This window comes from Barbus barbus (assembly GCF_936440315.1).
Source record: "Barbus barbus genome assembly, chromosome: 30".
NCBI lineage: Eukaryota > Metazoa > Chordata > Actinopteri > Cypriniformes > Cyprinidae > Barbus > Barbus barbus.
Genome location: NC_136758.1, coordinates 1,641,532 through 1,660,702, shown reverse-complemented (window position 1 = coordinate 1,660,702; position 19,171 = coordinate 1,641,532). Strand labels below are relative to the sequence as shown.

General features: G+C 39.8%; 1 protein-coding gene across 2 annotated transcripts in view; it reads left to right on the top strand.

Annotated features, from left to right (window-relative positions):
- LOC306850188 (steroid hormone receptor ERR2-like) overlaps positions 1-19,171 on the top strand; it is an 89,515-nt gene that overhangs the window by 64,246 nt on the left and 6,098 nt on the right. For both annotated transcript variants that reach the window (XM_079385680.1, XM_079385679.1), the window contains exon 6: positions 17,166-17,435. In XM_079385680.1, the coding sequence (XP_079241806.1) occupies positions 17,166-17,435 (270 nt within the window). The remainder of the gene's footprint in view (positions 1-17,165; positions 17,436-19,171) is intronic.

Sequence of the window (19,171 nt, the reverse complement as noted above, 5' to 3'; positions counted from 1 at the left end):
CTCAAAGTGCTCCTCAACACACACACACACACACACGTGGTTTACAGGGGCTCTTCATAGACGTAATGGTTTTTCTACTGTACAAACTGTATTTTCTGTCCCCTTACCCTAACCCTACAGCTAAACCTACCTCTCACACTAAACTACAGGCAGTTTTATATTCTCAAAACACTAAATTCTGTGTGATTTATAAGCTTATCTCCTCGTGGAGACAAACAAAAAAGTCCCCACAAGTACAAAAATGACTGGTATTACTATACTCGTGGGGACATTTGATCCTCGTAACATCGTAATGTAGAGGATACCAGTACTCACACACACAGAGCATTTTATTTATTTATTTTTTGAGTTGTATTTGCTTGTTTTTGCTTCGCTTTGCTGTTATTTTTTTATTTGTTTTGCGTTCTGTTTTTTTTGTTTTGTGTGTTTTTGTTTTGATTATTATTTATTTACTTTTCTTTGTCAGCACTGTGTACCTTCAGAAGTATTTTGTTTTGTTTTTGCTTTGTGTTTTGTTTTTCATTTTGTTTTAATTTAATATTTCTTAATTATTTATTTATATATTTATTTTTGCTTTGCTTCATCAGCGACGTGTATCTTCAATTTAGGTTGAAAAAATTATTAATGCACATTGTTATTACTGACAATCTGTTTTATTTTTGACAAAATTAACACAGTTGATTGTGCACATATTCTGCACACATTGCATTTAAATTAAGCAATTCAGTAAACGTATATCCTGTCATTAAATTATCAATATAAATATATCCGATGTTAAATTATCCCATATTGTTCAGTAGTATTTAGTGTTTTAAACAAAACACATATTGCACATTTACAACAGTAATTAGTCTTTGTCTGTCACAGTCAGTGATGTTGAAATATGATCTGCACTGAAGGGCCTTTAATTCTAGCTTTTGCACTAAAGAACATTAAATTGTTAGTTTTCAAACATTATCAGTTTATTATAAAGTGGAGACCGGTGGATCATAGGTAACACTTTATATGTTTTTTATTTCACTTACCCTGTTCAACTGTGACAGTGCTTGAGAAGGCAAGTTATGCCAGAGCATTTGCTATGATTCTTTACTACATAGACCACACTCAAATCAAAACTGGCCCTGTTCATTTATTTATTAAGACTACATGGTATCAAAATATTACAGCATTTCACATAGACTGAAATCTGTACTTTAAGATGACTCTCTTACATCACGACACCGTTCACAGCCCATTTTACTGTTGTAATGTGATCTAATTCTAAGTGAAAGAGGCAAACATGTAGGATTTTATCCATCAAGTGTCTTTCAGATGAGATGTCTTTACACTAATATTATTAGTGTACACGCGTTACACACTGGTCTTCTGTAATCACGGGCCCCTGTTCGCACCTGTCCGAAGCTCAATCGTATTTATATGTCACAGTAAAGCCTTTTATAGTGCACATTAGGACACGGCGCTCAGACTCCCATCTCATCTGTCAGTAAACGGCTGTAAACAGCCTCCTGGTATGGTCAGGCCCTATCGAATCAGCCGTTGATTAATTGTTAATTAATCCCTCCTCTGAATGTCCGGGCTCCGGTTGGCACGGCAGAGAGAGTAGGTCTCTGTAAATAGTTTGAGTGGCGTCTCATTAAAGCTGATGTGTGGAACATGTTGACAGATGGCTTTTTTTCTGCTAAGGTGCTAAAGACCTTTGACATACATACACTAGCTTCTTGTTCTCGGCCGAATCATATTTCACTCTGTCTAAGTCCTGGAGTTCCCCTCCACTCGCTTCATGGATATGCAAACGAGCTAAACTACTAACTCTACTAGAGCAAGTTACAAAAACCCACATGATTGAATGGACGATACTGCCGTGTGTGGAGCAGCACTGGAGCAGCAGAACTAGTGTCTGATGACCTGGACGTGTTCTGGACAACAGAAGATGTCAGATGTGGTTTAGAATAAGGCGTTACATTCCTTTACCGGTCGGACACCGTAGCCCTGTCACATTAGACAGCTGGTGATCACCTGGCTCCGGACCCCTGACTCCTAGGGCCGGATTTGTCCAGCAGGGAATTCTGAGGATGTGTGGAATTGCTTCCCAACCTGAAGCGTCCACTGTGGGAAGTCACATGGCATGATTGCTGTCTTGCTTTCAAAAAACGTTATTCTGATTTAACTTGGGTGTACTGAAATGACACATAATGGCCTGGCTTCACTAAATCAGGATTAGTCCATAGTTCAATTAGGACATTTAAGTAATTTTTATTAAACGTGCCTTAGAAAAAACATTACTAGTGACCCTCTTGAGACAAAACAAAGGCATTGATAAATTTTAAGATCAATCGGTGCAAGTTTCTTTCAGTTGAAACAGCTCAGACTTACATAGGACTAGGCTTAAGCCTTGTCTGTGAAACCAGGGGAATGGCTGTGTTCCGAAACCCATTGTGAAGGCATCGCTGATGCACTCCTAATGCAAAGATGCTTGTGAAAGAAAGGCATCATTACGTTGCGTACAATACCCCTTTTCGGCCAAATCCTAAAGGTGTTGTCACATTACTCCTTTGTTAAAAGTTTAGCGATGTATAAAGCACATCTCACGCAGGAGTGGTTTGCTAAGGCCCTCGCGAAAGAAATGTATAGTTAGGAACCATTAACACAGAACACATTTTCTATTACATTGCTCTACTTTCCATTGTTTTTCTATGTAAACGCGCTAGACTGGCGTGTTTTACCATTGTGACTCGTGTCTTTTGCAATGGTGTCAAGTTAAAAGAAGTTAAACGGGTTTTGAGACCTTGCATTTTTCCCCCTTTATCCCATTCCTGTGGTTCACATATTTTTGGTGACATTTTGTGAATAAAAGTGGTTATTTATTGTCACTGGTGTAGTTATGTATGAAACAGCTCATACAGAAGTCTTTTAAAACAAGCAGCTTTCTGTTGGTCAACGCAGTGAATTCACGTGACCAGCTTGAACCTGTTGTAAAATCTGTGTGGGGAAATTGTTCAACCCCATGCAAATTTCCTGTGCGGATTTCTATGGAAATGAATGGATTTTAAACACAAAAATTTGCAAAGCAGCGGTAAATGTGACCACACACATTTAAAAAAAAAAAAATCTAATAGAAAATGTATTATTGCAGACTTATATTTGAGGTGTTATTCCAGTTAGGATGCACAGCCCACAATAAAGGTTTGGGCAAAATCCAGTCATTTCAGTAGGAATCAACTGGGAATTTCCCTTGAAGTTGAAACAAACTCCCAATGCAGATTTCGCAATGGGTTCAGTTCGTCATGCAAATTCACTACATTCAACAGAGATCTGCTTGGTCTGAAAGCTTTTTCTATGTGAGCTGTGCTTCATACATCACTACACTATTGAAAGTGGACCTTTTATGCCCATTCAATTTCCCTGAAATCTCACTAATGTGTCCATCACCAAACCCTGTATTTATATATTTTTTTCTCTTCAGTCCATTATTGAGTCAGAATAAGTTCATGGGCACCTTAAATGGACTGGCGTTGATGATGAACAGTTTGACAAAGCATATGCAGTAGAACCACAAGCATCAAGCCTAAATTTAACAAGCATCATGTCACCCCTCATGATGGTGGATAATTCCCCTTGTGCATACAGTGATTGCGCTTGTATCAGCCCGTCTCTCCTTCCCTGGCTTGGGTTTGAAATCTGAAATCTCCTTACTGTGTTGCCGGGGCAGATACAGCTCGAGCTGTGTAATCTCCTTGTAATGGAGTGTGAATACTGCCGGCCGATAAATCAGCACCTCATCAGTGGCCTTTATTAAATATAGACACCGACCAACAGGCCTTAGTATATTCAATTTAACCATTGATGGGCTTCAGCACCACCGATCATGATGGATGGGGCAATCAGAGCCCGGATCCGACCCATCGCCACCCATGCGCGAGATGGGAGAAGTGAGTGAGGGGCATCTGCCGAAGGACAAGAGTCTGTGCTCTACGACTTGCTACTTAGTTAACTAGTTGCCTAGGAAAGTAGTCAACTAATCAGCCGCATGCCATCAGCGGCCCACCATGTGCTGACCACCAGTGTTTGAGTGGAGAGGATTTTGAAGAACAGTTGCTGGTGAAAACTGTGATGTAATTTCAAACAAAATCAGGCCAAAATGAGGTTTATTTTGGGAGTTTAAGCTTGCCAAAGTGAACTTTCTGTAAAAGTTTGCTCCAGCTGGTAAACACCTTCGAACAACCATTGGTCCATGGTGCAAAATCAGATGAACTTGTGTGACTTATTTCTATCAAAATCAGGCCAACCTGACGTTTGGTCCAGGAGTTTAAAACAGCTGGCCAAAGTGAATTTTCCAGAAAAGTTTGTTCAGGCTGGTAAACACCTTCAAACTATCATCTGTCCAAACTGATTACAAGTGAAACCGAAGAACAAACTGTGAGTTTGAAAAAGTAAAATTTCTTGAAAAGCTAAATATCCTTCGACCATTTGTCTGTGACACCGATATTTCAAATTTTCTTTTAACACTAATTTAACTTTGATCATAGATGTGTTGAAAAATAATATAAATATTAGGGATGCACGATATTATCGGACCAATATCGGAATCGGCTGATAATGCCTTTAAATGTAAATATCAGCATCAGCCCGATATGAAAAAATTATGCCGATATGTCTTGCCGATAAGAAGAATACATTAACTCACATGTGCTCAGGGCTGTGCTAGCGATTAAATCACGTCAACATTGTGGCTCATTCTTGAAGCAAAGTTTTGCCTGAATGGTGATTGGATTCACTGTTTTCGATTGCTGCATTTAAACAGAGAATGCACGAAAAGATTGATGGTTTAAAAGACGGTTTATGATAAACAGTAATAGCATGTTCAGTGGAAGCAGCGGCAGCCTCCCCCGGGTCCTAATGCCCACACAGTAAGGAGTCTTAATTCCATAGGGGGCGCTGTTGGCCTACTTCTAATAAAATGAAAGCAAAATACACAAATAATATTTAGATTTGTGTTTCTGATTAAATAAAGCCGTAATTGATGCCATGAATTCATGAGTATGTTTTGATTTAAAGGTCAGAAGCTATAGCTTACATGAACAAAAATAAATAAATCACAAACATGACACTTAAATTAAATAATTTTACTTATACTGATGTTTTCATTCATGTGTAATATGTTATATTTTTTAAACAAAGTATGAGCTCTAAAATATTTTCAGAATGTTTACAACTCTTTTGCTTTAGATCATTTACAAATGTTAAATCATAAAATAAAATGTTAAGGTTACTACTACATCTTTCTGAAAGCAAATGCAGTGATTAATATATAGTTTATTTATAGTGATTTTCAAATCTTCAATGTACTGTCATTATAAAATAATTTTATTATTCTTTATTTAATTCTAACAAATAAGTTCTTGTTAAAAAGTAACCAAAATTAAAAATAATTGTATTGGTATTGGCTATCGGCCAAAATTAGTTGAAAATTTTCGGCATATCGGATATCGGCAAAAATCCAATATCGTGCATCCCTAATAAATATAGCTGAAAATGTACCATTTTAGACGTGTGTGTGTGTGTGTGTGTGTGTGTGTGTATATATATATATATATATATATATATATATGTATGTATGTGTGTGTGTGTGTGTGTGTGTGTGCATTTTAGCGTACCATGTCTTATCTTAGCAATATTATAATGTTAAAGTTTGTGCCTTTGTATAATCAGTCACTTCTGAGGTTTTATTCAAGTTAGGATGCACAGCCCACTATAAAGTTGCGGGCAAAATCCAGTCAATTCAATAGGAACCAATTGGGAATTTCACGTGATGGTAAAAAATTTCCCCACACAGATTTTGCAATGCGCAAATTTGCCATGTTCACCAACAAAGGTCTGCTTGGTTTGAAAGCTCCGTCTGGTAAACACCTTTGAGCCACCATTGGTCTGTGGTACTGATACTTCAAATTTCCTTTTAACCCAAAGTGAGGAACAAAAAAAGAACTTTGCTGTGAGTATATATGTAGGGGCCTTAATTGAACTTTGATCATAGTTAACATAGATCATAGTTTATGTACTAGGGCTGCCACTAACGACTATTTTTATTTGTATTAATCTATCGACTAATTTTTCGATTAATCGATTAATCTAAACAATTAATTTCCCGCAAACAAATCTGTAATTTTACTTTTAAATATTTTATTAAACCAAATAAAAGCCAAATTTCTATGAAATCCTTTTTTAAAGCAAAAGTGAAGTGCAACATAGAGTGCAAGAAGCAAGAGTCCATCTCATAGTCCAAATCACTGAAATCAGTGTTCAGTATTATAGTGTGAGGAATGACAACATATCCACGTGTTCTAGTCTAATAATAACAACATTATCGTCAAAAAACACTTTTTAAAGGAGTATTTACCAGAAATATTATTTACCAGAATTTATTTAGGTGAAAAATGTAAATAATAATAATAATAATTATAATTTGTTTTTATTTCTCACATACACAATTATACAGCATATAACCAGCAGTGAAATGTGTGCTCTGCATTTAACCCATCCAAGTGTACACTCAGTAGTGAACATACACCCGGAGCGGTGGGCAGCCAACGCTGCGGTGCCCGGGGAGCAGTTGGGGGTTCGGTGCCTTGCTCAAGGGTCTCACCTCAGTCGTGGTATTGAGGGTGGAGAGAGTGTTGGTTATTCACTCCCCCACCAAATGTGCAGTATTTCTGAAAAAATACTTTTTTAAATATAAAATCAATTAATTGGAGATGCTTTTTATTATTAAAATTTAATGGAACAATTAAAATGGAATCCAGAAAATAATGGAAAACGTCTCGGGTTACGTATGCAACCCTGGTTCCCTGAAGGGAACGAGACGCTAGGGGAACGCCTTCAGCATGACTGCGCTCTGAACCAGAGTGTAATCTGTCCAATGGATGGGCGAGACATCATAGGCGGGTGATGTCATAAAAGCATGTGCGGGGGAAGCATAAAAGCATGTGCGTTGGAGCCGGCGTTTGCTTCTAGGAATGAAGCGACCGCTCGCAGGGATGTAGGAAGTATGGCCTAGAGACGCAGCGTCTCGTTCCCTTCAGGGAACCAGGGTTACATACGTAACCCGAGACGTTCCCTTCCAGGAACTCGAGCTGCGTCGAAAGCGCTAGGGGAACGAGATGCCCACGCCACCAGACTTCCAAGTACCTGGGGCAAAGACGAGATAAGAAGGGGCCACGGTCTCAAAGTGAGAATGCGATCAAAAATCTCTTCAATAGGCTCGAATGGTGGTTACAGAGCGCTTCTAAAACCACAGCCAGGTCCCCGTAGGGACACGTCGTACAGGAGGCCTCAGCGCACCTTGGAGGAAACATGTAACCAGGGGGTGTCAACCCACTGTAAGACCACCGAGAAGGGCGTGGTAGGCCGATAAAGCCGCCACGTAAACCTTCAGGGTGGAGTGAGTTACCCCTGCGGAGAAACGGGCCTGTAGGACCTCCAGCACTGTACCAATCGGGCAGTTAACTGGGTTAAGGTGGCGGTCTCCGCACCAAGAAGTGAAAAAGTTTCACTTCAGGGCATACAGTTTCCTCGTAGAGGGAGCTCTGGATTGGAAGATGGTCTCAGCAACCTCGGTTGAGAGACCGGAAGCTATGAGCCGCGCCCCCTCAGAGGCCACAGTTTCCACAACTCCGGGCAGGGGTGAAGGACAGTGCCCCCCGCCTGTGAGAGGAGATCTCTCCTGACGGGAATCTCCCACGGAAAGCCGTCGAGGAGAGAAATCAGGTCTGAGAACCATACTCGGCCCGGCCAGAACGGTGCTACCAAAAGTAGGCTGACCTCGTCCTGGCGCACTCTCGCCAGAACTCCCGGGAGCAGAGCGATCGGGGAAAAACGTACAGACGAAGCCTCGGCCAGGTCTGTACCATAGCGTCCAGTCCAGAGGAGCTGGAGGAAATAGAGGGGCATAGCGCTGACTCTTGAGTCGCAAAGCCAAAAACTTTCCATATCTGCTTCACCAGCATGGGGTGAAGCATCCATTCCCCGGGCCTCGACAGGATGTCTGCTCCCTGAAATACCCAGGGATAATTGGCTCTCAGCGAATTAAGTTAGCCCTGGGACCACACGAGGATCTGGTCCGCCAGCTCGCAGACCTCCCTGGTGGTTGATTTAAGAGACCACCGCTGTGCTGTCGGTGCGCATCAACACATGGTGATCTCTTAGGTCTGGGAGAAAGTGCTTGAGTGCACGAAACACGGCCAACATTTCCAAACAATTGATATGCCACGTTAGATGGCGACTGCTCTACAGACCGCGGGCAGGGTGGCCACTCATGAACGCTCCCCAACCAGTGAGGGATGCGTCCGTCGCTAGCATTACGCGGCGACAAGGAGCTCCCACCACCGGGCCCTGAGACAAGAACCAAGCTTGGCTCCACATGTCTAAGGCACGTAGGCATCGCCGCGTCACCTTGATCATGCGAAGCAGGCTTCCCCTCGGGGAGAACCCCTTGGTCTTGAGCCACCACTGTAGGGGTTTCATGTATAGCAGGCCAAAAGGTATCACGTTGGACGCAGCTGCCATGAGCCCCAGCAGTTTCTGAAACTGCTTGACAGTGAGTGACTGGCCCTCTTTCACTCTCTTGACTGAGGTGAGGATCGACTCGATGCGAGCAGGAGACATACGTGCCTGCATCGTGGTCGAATCCCACACCACGCCTAGATAAGTGGTTCTCTGAACTGGAGAAAGTACACTTTTCTTGGCGTTCAACCTCAACCTTCATGTGCGCGAGAACGACATCTTGATGCCGAACCGCCACCTGCTCTGTTCGAGCTAGAATCAACCAACCGTTGATATAATTGAGTATGCGGATGCCCTGGAGTCGCAGAGGAGCCAGGGCAGCATCCACACACTTCATGAAGGTGCGGGGTGAGAGTGCAAGGCCAAAAGGTAGAACCCGGTATTGGTAAGCTTTGCCCCCAAAAGCAAACCTCAGGGACTTCCCGTGAGAGGGAAGGATGGAGACGTGAAATATGCATCCTTAGATCTATTGTGACAAACAGTCCTCGGACTTGGCCTGAGACACGACTGATGAGTGTAAGCACCCTGAACTTCAGTCACATGACTGAGCGGTTCAACTGACGCAGATCTACCATCCTTCTTTGGAACAATGAAGCACCGGCTGTAGAACCCAGACTCTCTTCTGTGAGGAGGGACCTTCCTCAAGAGAGTGTCTACTTCCTGTTCCATGATCAGAGCCTGCTCAGGGCACACGCCCCGTTGAAAGGCAGCGGCAGAGCGCCGAACTGAATACAAAGGCCTTTCTCTACAGTACGCAGGACCCAATGAGATCCATTTGGCAGTAGTTTCCACGCTGCCTAAATGGTCTAATAAGGGAACCAGTCTCTCGAGACTGGCCTTTGATGTACCCAGAGCTGCTGGCTCGGTGCCCTGAAGCGGAGGACCGGCAGGAGACGGCCGAACCAGGAGCTCTAGAGACTCAGAGATCAGCTTATATTTCAGTCAAAGTGAGCCCCTATCCCTCATCCAGCTCTCTAAGCAGGTACGTCAGCTTGGTGCGCCTGTAACACTGCCATGGTGTGCAGACACGCACCAGCCTGACCTGCAGCCGCGAGCCTTCAGAGACAACGCCACGCAAGGGGACAGATAGTTCGCAAGCGTCTGTTCCACTCGGGGCATCGCTTCTGATATGAATGAGAATACGTAATGCACGCGTCGCCTCGGCAACACGCGCTGCAACAGCGAGCTCCCACTCAAAGGGGGAAGAACTGCACACGCGGGCTTCCAGGAGCGAGAGCGCTAGATCTGGGGAATGCAGGAGGAGATAGGGCGAATCCCGTCTCCAACCCGTTCGCCAGATCCATGTTGCGATCCCCGCAATCTCACTCGCCGCCGTGCCTCAGCAGCAGCGGGAATGCAAGATGTACAGCGGGGAGAAGCACAATCAGCTCCTTTTTTTTTTTTTAGAGCTGACTGCGCGCCGTTTTCATTCATAATGTGCTTGTGCAAACACAGTTTCATTGACGCGTCCACCTCCATGGAGGCAGACAGGTCTTAGGAAAGGGAAGAAGATAGGGGCTAGACCGTCTTCATTCCACGCTAAGAGCATATACTGTGTGAACTGCATCGCATATAATTATTTAATTAAATCATAGCGTTTGTGAATTCACAATTATGCTTAATTATGATTTTTAAATGGGTTTAATATATCATGCAGCCTTGGAAAATAGTCTAAAAATGTGTTTTATGGATTCTCGTCCGTGAAATGCACCACTTCCGGTATTTTGCCGGTTAGTCGACGCGAGCGAAATGAAGTCACCGATTTTTAAAAATCGACTAGTCGACTAAAATCGACGAATCGCGACAGCCCTATTATGTACTTCTGAAATGTGACTTTCACTTTCACATAATTCCATTCCGTTAATTTGTCCGTTACAGGTTATTATCCAAAGCTAACAACACACAGAAGACACCACAAGTCAATCCCTTGAGGAAGCTGTTTTGCAGGGTCAGGTCCGTCAATACTACACGGCTACTCATTAACCACAGAATCTGTTTAGCAGTGGAAATAAATGATGTGTAATTACGTGACTGATTAAACCTCATTTCTGGCCTGTCATCAGGATGAGCGGCTCATGTCAGGCCCAGCGATGTTTCTGGGGACGAGTACGCAGTGGTGCGGGCCGGTCACGAGGTCAGGGAAAGCAGATTAAGACAAGGGTATTACTGTATTTAACAGAACAAAACGTCATATCGTTTATGCTTCACTGACCAAATGATCTCTAGCCCTGCACTGGGTTCTGATGGTACGCTTATCGTTAGTAAAGTACAGATAGATCTTCTTTTAAAGTCAACATGAAGCGGCACCCAGAAGCCATTGTACTTCCATAATGGAAAACACAGGCTCATTAAAAAAATGTGCCTCTCGCTTCATTCTTGTGAAACTCCAAAGATGTACCTATGTAAAATTCACTGCAGTTTCCAGCTGAACTAGTGACAGTAAAACATCAACATCTTTTATTCCTTTTCACACAAAATATGATTACGTGGGCAGATTATCCATTAGTAAAGACTCGTTTTTGCATGATTCCTTGCACAATCAAGAATTGTGATGTTTTAATCTCATAACCAATAACCAGCTCCACATGTGTGTATATATGTGTATATATATATATATATATGTATATATGACTTTTCTGATGTAGTAAACTTGCTTGTTAACTCACCTAGTACAGCATTGCACTAATGATGCAAGTCACGATACATGTCACAATAGAGAATAGCTTGTAGAACCCCAGCTAAGGGGGAACATTCTCAGTACTTTGGCAAATGTTCTGGCAAGGTTCTCTCAAAGTTATGAACAAACGATCTTCAAGTAACATTAATATAACATTTGTTGACAGTTAACTGTTTTTTAATAGTGTTTTCAAAATGTTAGCACAAAAACGTTATTTATATATTGTTTGTGGAATGTTTTTACTGAAATGTTTAGTTGGACATTTCTCTGATTTTTTTTAAATGTAATTATAACATTCAAAAGTTAGGTTTCCATAATGTTTGCAAAATGATCAAATGGAATGTTATTTTAACGTTAAAGGCCCGTTCATACCAACTATAAAGATAACGATATTAGCGTCCACACCAGTGAAAGATATCGTCTGTTTATTCTAAGCGCACGCTCGTCTGCTGCTTTAAATTATCAAGCTCGTTATAGCAGGATGGATTCTGATTGGATGTCAATGTTTTTATCCTTCATCAGCTGGAAAAAATTGTTCTGAAAGTGATTCCAATGATATTGTTTCTCTGCCTTTATCGTTTTAGCTGTGGTGTGGGCTCTGCTATTTTTTAATATTGGGAAAGATTTTTGGAAACAAGATTTTTGGTTCTTTATCGTTATCTTTATAGTTATCATCCTTGGTTTGAACACATGGTGTGAGGCCTTAACACATAAAAAAAAAAAAATTGACATTTTAAACGTTCAGAAAACATATACAAATAACGTTTTCATAACTTAATTGGAATGTATGCAAAATGTTCTTAGGACAACGAAAGGCATGGTCGCTAAAGCAAATGTTTTTATCTCTCGTTTGCTTTTCTAAACACTATCAGAATTCAGATGGGTGGTACGTTATTTTCAAATATTATAGATCGTTAACCTTTTAGTGACAGATTGACATTTGTCTGTCTCGGATAAAACTGAATGCACTTTTAGCATCACTTTGAAAGTGTCCTGAAACCAGCAAGAAGGAACGTAATATAATTTTGCAGAAAAGTCTCCACAGGCACATTTTTCCAATTAGCCTATGTTGGTAATGAAATTTATTTTTGTATTTAACACGACAAAATATGTATTACAGGTGGGTTGAAAAGTAAAAGTGTGGTGAAGAAAGTCATTCAGAGGTGGGGCAAGTTTTATTTGTTTTGAAGAAAGATTATGAAGACAAATATTTTATACTTTTGCATAACATCACTGATGAATCATTTACAATAAGATTATGAATTATTAAATCTATTTTAACTTCAAGTTTGCTGTATGTTGTAATATCTTTTCTGCTTCTGAATAAGCAGATCTTTGAAATTATTAAGATATGATATGATATATGTCAAATTTGGACATGTTTAACCTAATAAGACTGTGAGGTGGAATCCATTGCACAGCTTTGATTTGATTGTGCTCTTTATCGTCGTTGGCGTTAGATGAGATGAGGTGAGACAGACACATGAGCTCAACGCTCGTGTGAGCAGCAGCAGCGCTGCTGAAATTATTTATGGAGCAGCGTAATTTATGAGTAGACATGTATTGATTGGGTCCCAGCTGATGATGTCATGCCAAATGTAGAGGAATCAGACAAACACAGACAAGGCTTAAGCCTAGTCCCAGACTAAAATGTAAGTCTGAGCTGGTTCAACTGAAATAAACTTGCACTGATTGATCTTAAAATATATCAGTGCTCTTGTTTTGTCTCAAGATTCACACCAGTAATGTTTTTTCTAAGGCATATTAATAAAAATGTCCTAATTGAACTATGGCCTAATCCTGGCTTAGTCTAAGCCCCGTCTGTGAAACCAGGCCTATATCTCAATGCATTTTAAAGACTGAGGGTGTTTTTCTCCACTTCAGCAGCACTTAATTACATATACCAGACTTAACAGTTTTATTCCTGTTTATATTCTGAATGTTTTTACTGAGGGGTTTGTTCATATATCATTCACACTGATTTATAGTTGATAAATAAATCGTACAATTATGGTAATATATATTAGTTAAAATTGTATTCTATTCACCTTTCATATCTTGTCTTTATTAAAACAAACAAGACGAAATAGCAGACAGAATGCAGCTCCTGTCAAAAGTGAAGGCATATGATAGAAAGTGTGCAGTGATATTTCTATCTGAAATCGCCGCTGATATAACGGTGATGCTGTGGGCTTCTCAGTAAAGACTGACGCATTAATAATGTACAAACTGTCCACGCATGCGGGCCTTTATGTGTAATTCAAGATTATGTGCTTTGATTTCAAAAGCATATCGGTTTCATGTCTACACGTTTGTGGGTGCGTGCCTTAAATCAAGTGTTTTTTTTTTTTTTAATAGCTGCTGGGTCGTGACTTCATCATATGACTTGTAAATGTTCTCCCGTGAGAATAAGGTGCTCTAATCACCTTACATTCACAGACGTCCTCCTTATCCATCACATATACCTTGGCACAATGCAAATGTCTTAGGGATGATGTATTGTTATTTTCAGTGTCGTGTAGAGTTTCATTGGAGAGAGGATGTTGATTGACAGTGAAACTCACACAAACTCCACCAACAAACCATCAGGACGGGGAGGAGACCAGAGCCTTAAACTGACGGGGATAAATTTTCAAATATAAACTCGTTAATACAGGCAGATTAAAACCTGTCATTTTTTATGGCTATTTTGTTTATAAAAGGCTGCCAGAGTCATAAAAAGCCTTTTTGCAAAGGTTTCGGGTTTTGTCTATTTTCAGAATTGCTGGCTTTGATTTAGAGAGCGTGAAATATATCACGGGGAGATGGCCGAGCTTGTCTTTGTTATGGAAGATGTTTCCAGCAATGAATTTTATTGGGCTGCATAAAAACAAGCTAAAAACTGATTACATTTTTTACTAGTGCTTAAGATAGATCACAATGGCCGCCGTTTCTGCACCGAGTAAAAAAAGAGATTTCAGAAACATTTCAACATGAGTAAATGGACATGAGAAACAACCTGTCAAAGCAGATTTTAATGAAGTAGATCCCATTTGAAGGGAAGTCAGCACTCTGAGGCAGAACTTCATAAACTGCTGTGTCTCAAGCAAGCATTATATATGTGCTGTATATGTATTCAATAAATAGTTTTACATTTGGGGTTTAAAAAACAGTTAATATTAATATTCAATAAAATTATTGATTTAACTGTGCTGAACTATCGGATAAGGGCAAAATTTGATCTGAATAATGACATTAACTTTGCAAGATCAACACTTTTATTAACCTGAAATGAATCAACAGTGAACTAAAGCTCAATAATGACACTGTCTCCTGTAGAGCTGCTTCGTATGATGAATTTTATATGACAAACAATTAATTTCTTGTTTATTAATGTGAAGCTACTTTGAACTGTATTGTGTAAAACACTATAAAAAAATGACTTGATATTTATTCATATTAATAAATCAGAATAAACAATTCTTCCTCTGAGTAATATAGTTAATTAGTCTAACCATAAGCTTTTTCCAAGCAGTAGCACTTCTCAGATGTATTATAAAATATGCATCATGTGTGTTGATGAGCATTTAATTTTCAAATGCAAATCTTCAGGTTTTTTTTTTAATCACAATCTGTTTTATAATATCTACTCTGAAAAAGAAAACATTTTTAAAACAATTTTCACTTGGAAATTGCTAGCAAATTTCACAAATAATTAAAAATAATATCAAAGTAATACAATTAATTAAACATGAATTTTTTTTAGTAGTAAAACTGAAATAGTATTTGATCAAAATGAAGTCTCATCTTATTTGATATCCTGTGTAACTCAGAACTGTCCCATACTCAGAACACGTAACATGGGCCTCAGAACATATCGTGGCCTAATGGTTAGAGAGTCGGACTCGTAATCCAAAGGTTGCGGGTTCGAGTCTCGGGCCGGCAGGGATTGTAGGTGGGGGGAGTGAATGTCCAGCGCTCTTCTCCACCCTCAATACCACGACTGAGGTGCCCTTGAGCAAGACACCGAACCCCCAACTGCTCCCCGGGCGCCGCAGCATAAATGGCTGCCCATTGCTCCGGGTGTGTGTGTGTGTGTGTGTGTGTGTGTGTGTGTGCATGTTGGATGGGTTAAATGTAGAGCACGAATTCCGAGTATGGGTCACTATGCTTGGCAGTATGTCACTTCACTTCATGGGTTGTGAACAGTGTTTCCTGTTTAGGCATCGCTGTCCACCTCTTTGTTTTGTCAAAGACACTCATGGCCTTCCAGTAAAAGAAGGCCGTGATCGACATGTGGCATTCATGCACTAAATCAATGCACTTTGCATATGAATCTCGCATTTTGTGTAGCGTGAAGTGTTTCTGACTGTATGTATGGAGCTGACCTGATCTCCGGCGGCTCCCGTTCATCCCGCACCTCCATTGCGAGGCCCTTATTGATCCCTCTTCACATTGTCTGGGGCCCCGTGGTCCTGATCGCAATCTGTTAATTAATGTATCCTCCAGCACACCCAGCCGCTGTTCGCCCGTCTGATAAAGGAAATTAAACACTCAGCTTCTCTTTTCTGACGCTTTCTTATTCTCCTCCGGCTCTTTCTGTCTCTCGGCCCACAAACACTCCAGAGCGTCCGCCGGCGGCAGATAGACATCGCCCGCTCATCTCTGCATTCATATGAAAGTTTGGGGTCAGGTGTGGCGGGCGAGTGGATCAATACTGTAATCTATCGGCTCTTTTATGGTGAGCAGGGCAGATAGCTCTGCTTTAGTCCACTTGTAAAGCAATCATTTTAATCATCGGAGCGATCGTGTGATGTGCAAACGGCTCGCCGCACACGTTTTTGACAGCTGTCAGAAGAAAACACATGAAGAAAGAGAGCATAATCATAATGCCTTTATCCTGTTTTAATATGTGTTACTCTAGAATTTCTGTATTAAACACAGTATTTCTGGTGGGGGAATGAAGCATGTTTTGTATTTTTGTGTGGTTTCTCGTGCATTGCAGTGAGACAGTTTTATCCCCAAATTACATTTATCTAACAAAATGGCATAAACACCATACTAATGTTTTATTTAAATGTATTTATAATGCCTAAATGTTTTACTTGCATAATATTTTCCTTTATGAAGGAACCCAGGAGCAGTGTTATTTTAGTATTATTGAGATACTATTATAGTTCTTATTAATATTTTGAATCAGTTGTATTATTATTATTAGTAGTAGTAGTTTTTTTGTTTTTTTATTTTAATTGTGTCGATAGTTTTATTCATTTTTATTTCAGTCTTAGTTTAAGTTACTTTAGTGCATTAAGTTAAACTAAATTAAAATGAGAAATGTTGCCTTGGAAACTAGCTGAAATATATATATATATATATTTATTTCATTTCATTTCAGTTAATGTTTATTTTGTTTCAAATAACAAATCTATTTTTCAATGATTTTAAATGTAGTTTCTGTTTTAGTTTTAGTAAACTAATAGCCCTGCCCAGGAGAGGGGTTTCTGTACAGACACAAACCTTAAAGTCTTGACATTGAAAACATCAAACATTTAAATCAATACTGATCAGAAATAAGAGATGTGTTCATTTAACACATCACAAACTACAGAGGGGCATGTAGACCTTTTAACAACATTTAAACAGTAAATCAATTATGAAGCATGATTTTAATGTATGCAGTGCAGTTTTAATGTGTAACTAATATTACAAAAAATATGATGATTCTGAATTTTAATTTTCAGGACAGAATTCACAACAAATGTCCTGTTGAAGACATACTAAACCACGGTTAGGAAACAACATTGTGGCTGAAAACCTCCTGCTTACTGAGTCCCTGTGTGACAACTAGCCCCGGGCTGCCGTGTGTGTGTGTGTGTGTGTGTGTGTGTGTGTGTGTGCAGTATATTTTCTTCATTCAGTATATTGAGTACAGAATGTCTTGTCTCCTGCTCAGGTTTCTCCAGCCTGTCTCTGGGAGACCAGATGAGTCTACTGCAGAGTGCATGGATGGAGATCCTGATCCTGAGCATCGTGTTCCGCTCGCTGCCCTACGAGGACGAGCTGGTGTATGCAGAGGACTATGTGATGGACGAGGAGCACTCGCGGCTCACGGGCCTGCTGGACCTCTATGTGTCCATCCTACAGCTCGTGCGCAAGTACAAGAAACTCAAGGTGGAGAAGGAGGAGTTCGTCACGCTGAAGGCCATCGCACTCGCCAACTCAGGTATCAGCAGCTTTAGACTGATTCCTTTGATTGTTTCTTTGTTTTACGTTTATACATACACTGCCATTCAATTGTTTGGAGTCAGTAAGAGTGTTTTTTTTTTTTTTAAGAGACTAATAGTTTTATTCAGCAAGGGCACATTAAATTAATCCACAGTGACAGTAAAAATATTTAGAATGTTAAAGTAGATATAAAGATAAAGTAGTTTATATTTCAAATAAATGCTGTTCTTTTGAACTTTCTGTGAATCCTGAAAAATAAAATGTATCACAGTTTCCACAAAAATATTGTGCAGCACAACTGTGTCCAACATTGATAATAATAATAATAATGTTTATTGAGCAGTAAATCAGTATATTATTATGATTTCTGAAGATCATGTGACACTGAAGACTGGAGTAATGATGCTGAAAATACAGCTGCAGATCACAGAAATAAATTATATTTTAACACATTCACATAGAAGACAGTTGTATTAAATTGTAATAATATTTCACAATTTTGCAATATACGCAGTCTTGATGAGCATAAGATACTTTGAATATAGTAACCAACTGTCACGCGTCACATTTAGAGATAAGATGATTATTTTATTATTTTATTTTGATTGATGTTTTAGTCCCTCTCAAACACGTTTCACTGTTAGGCAAGAATTGCACAGAAAATCAATTAAGCTACATTTCAAATAACTAAAATAAGTGATAAATAGTAACATTAAAAGTATTAAATAAAAGTTCAAAGACAAACACAATGTCACCACATCACATTCATCCTTTACATTTACAGTACAGGAATCACAGTGAATCTCTGAAGACTGTTTTTATTAATATCATCTTTCACTTAAAATATATACAAACCAAAACCAAAATAGCTGTTTTATTTTTATTTGTTATTCTACTCTGTTATGCCACATTGCATCAATTCAGAATCTGAAAAACCTCAGAAACATCACTGCGAAAAAAGGCTGAACTTACTTAGTATTTGTGTCTTGTTTCTAGTCAAAATATATATTTTAAAAAATTCTTAAATCAAGATGCATTTAGATAAGAAAAAGGACATAAGATATTTAGTCTTGTTTCCTGGGGGGAAGAAAATCTAAGTAAAATACTCTTAAAACAACATTATTTTTACTTCCCACACTGGCAGATAATTTGACTTGTTTTAAGCTACTTTTTGTTTTTTTTCGCCCCAGGAAACAAGACTAAATATCTAATGTCATTTTGCTTATCTAGTGAATATATCTTGATTTAAGATATATAGATATATATTAAACAAGACAAACATACTAAGATCAGCCTTTTTTTGCAGTGCATGTTTTCTGACTGTATGCTTTATTCATTAGTTCAGTCCACTCGAGCACACTCACACATACGAGCGCATGAGTCCCATGGAAAGATGAAGGGAGCGGAAACAGAAGAGCGTGAGAGACCGCTGAGCTTTTCATTTCTCTCTATCTCCATAACGGCCACCGCCACAGATAAATTTAGCATTTCATTAGGAACACCAGGGCTGTCAATAAACTGTGTAAAGTCGAATGGAATGAGTATCAGCGAGCGTTCGGGGGAGAAGACACAGGCCCGTATCGACAGCTGGCTTTTCAGAAGGCAGGCCCTGTCCTCGCCTGATCAATGAGGCCTGCTCTCTGCCTCGTTTTATTCTGCCGTCTCGTCCGCTGTCTCTCTTTGTCTGGCTGAGAAATGAAAATGCTGATGGTGGGCTTTGGCGCGTGTGGGATG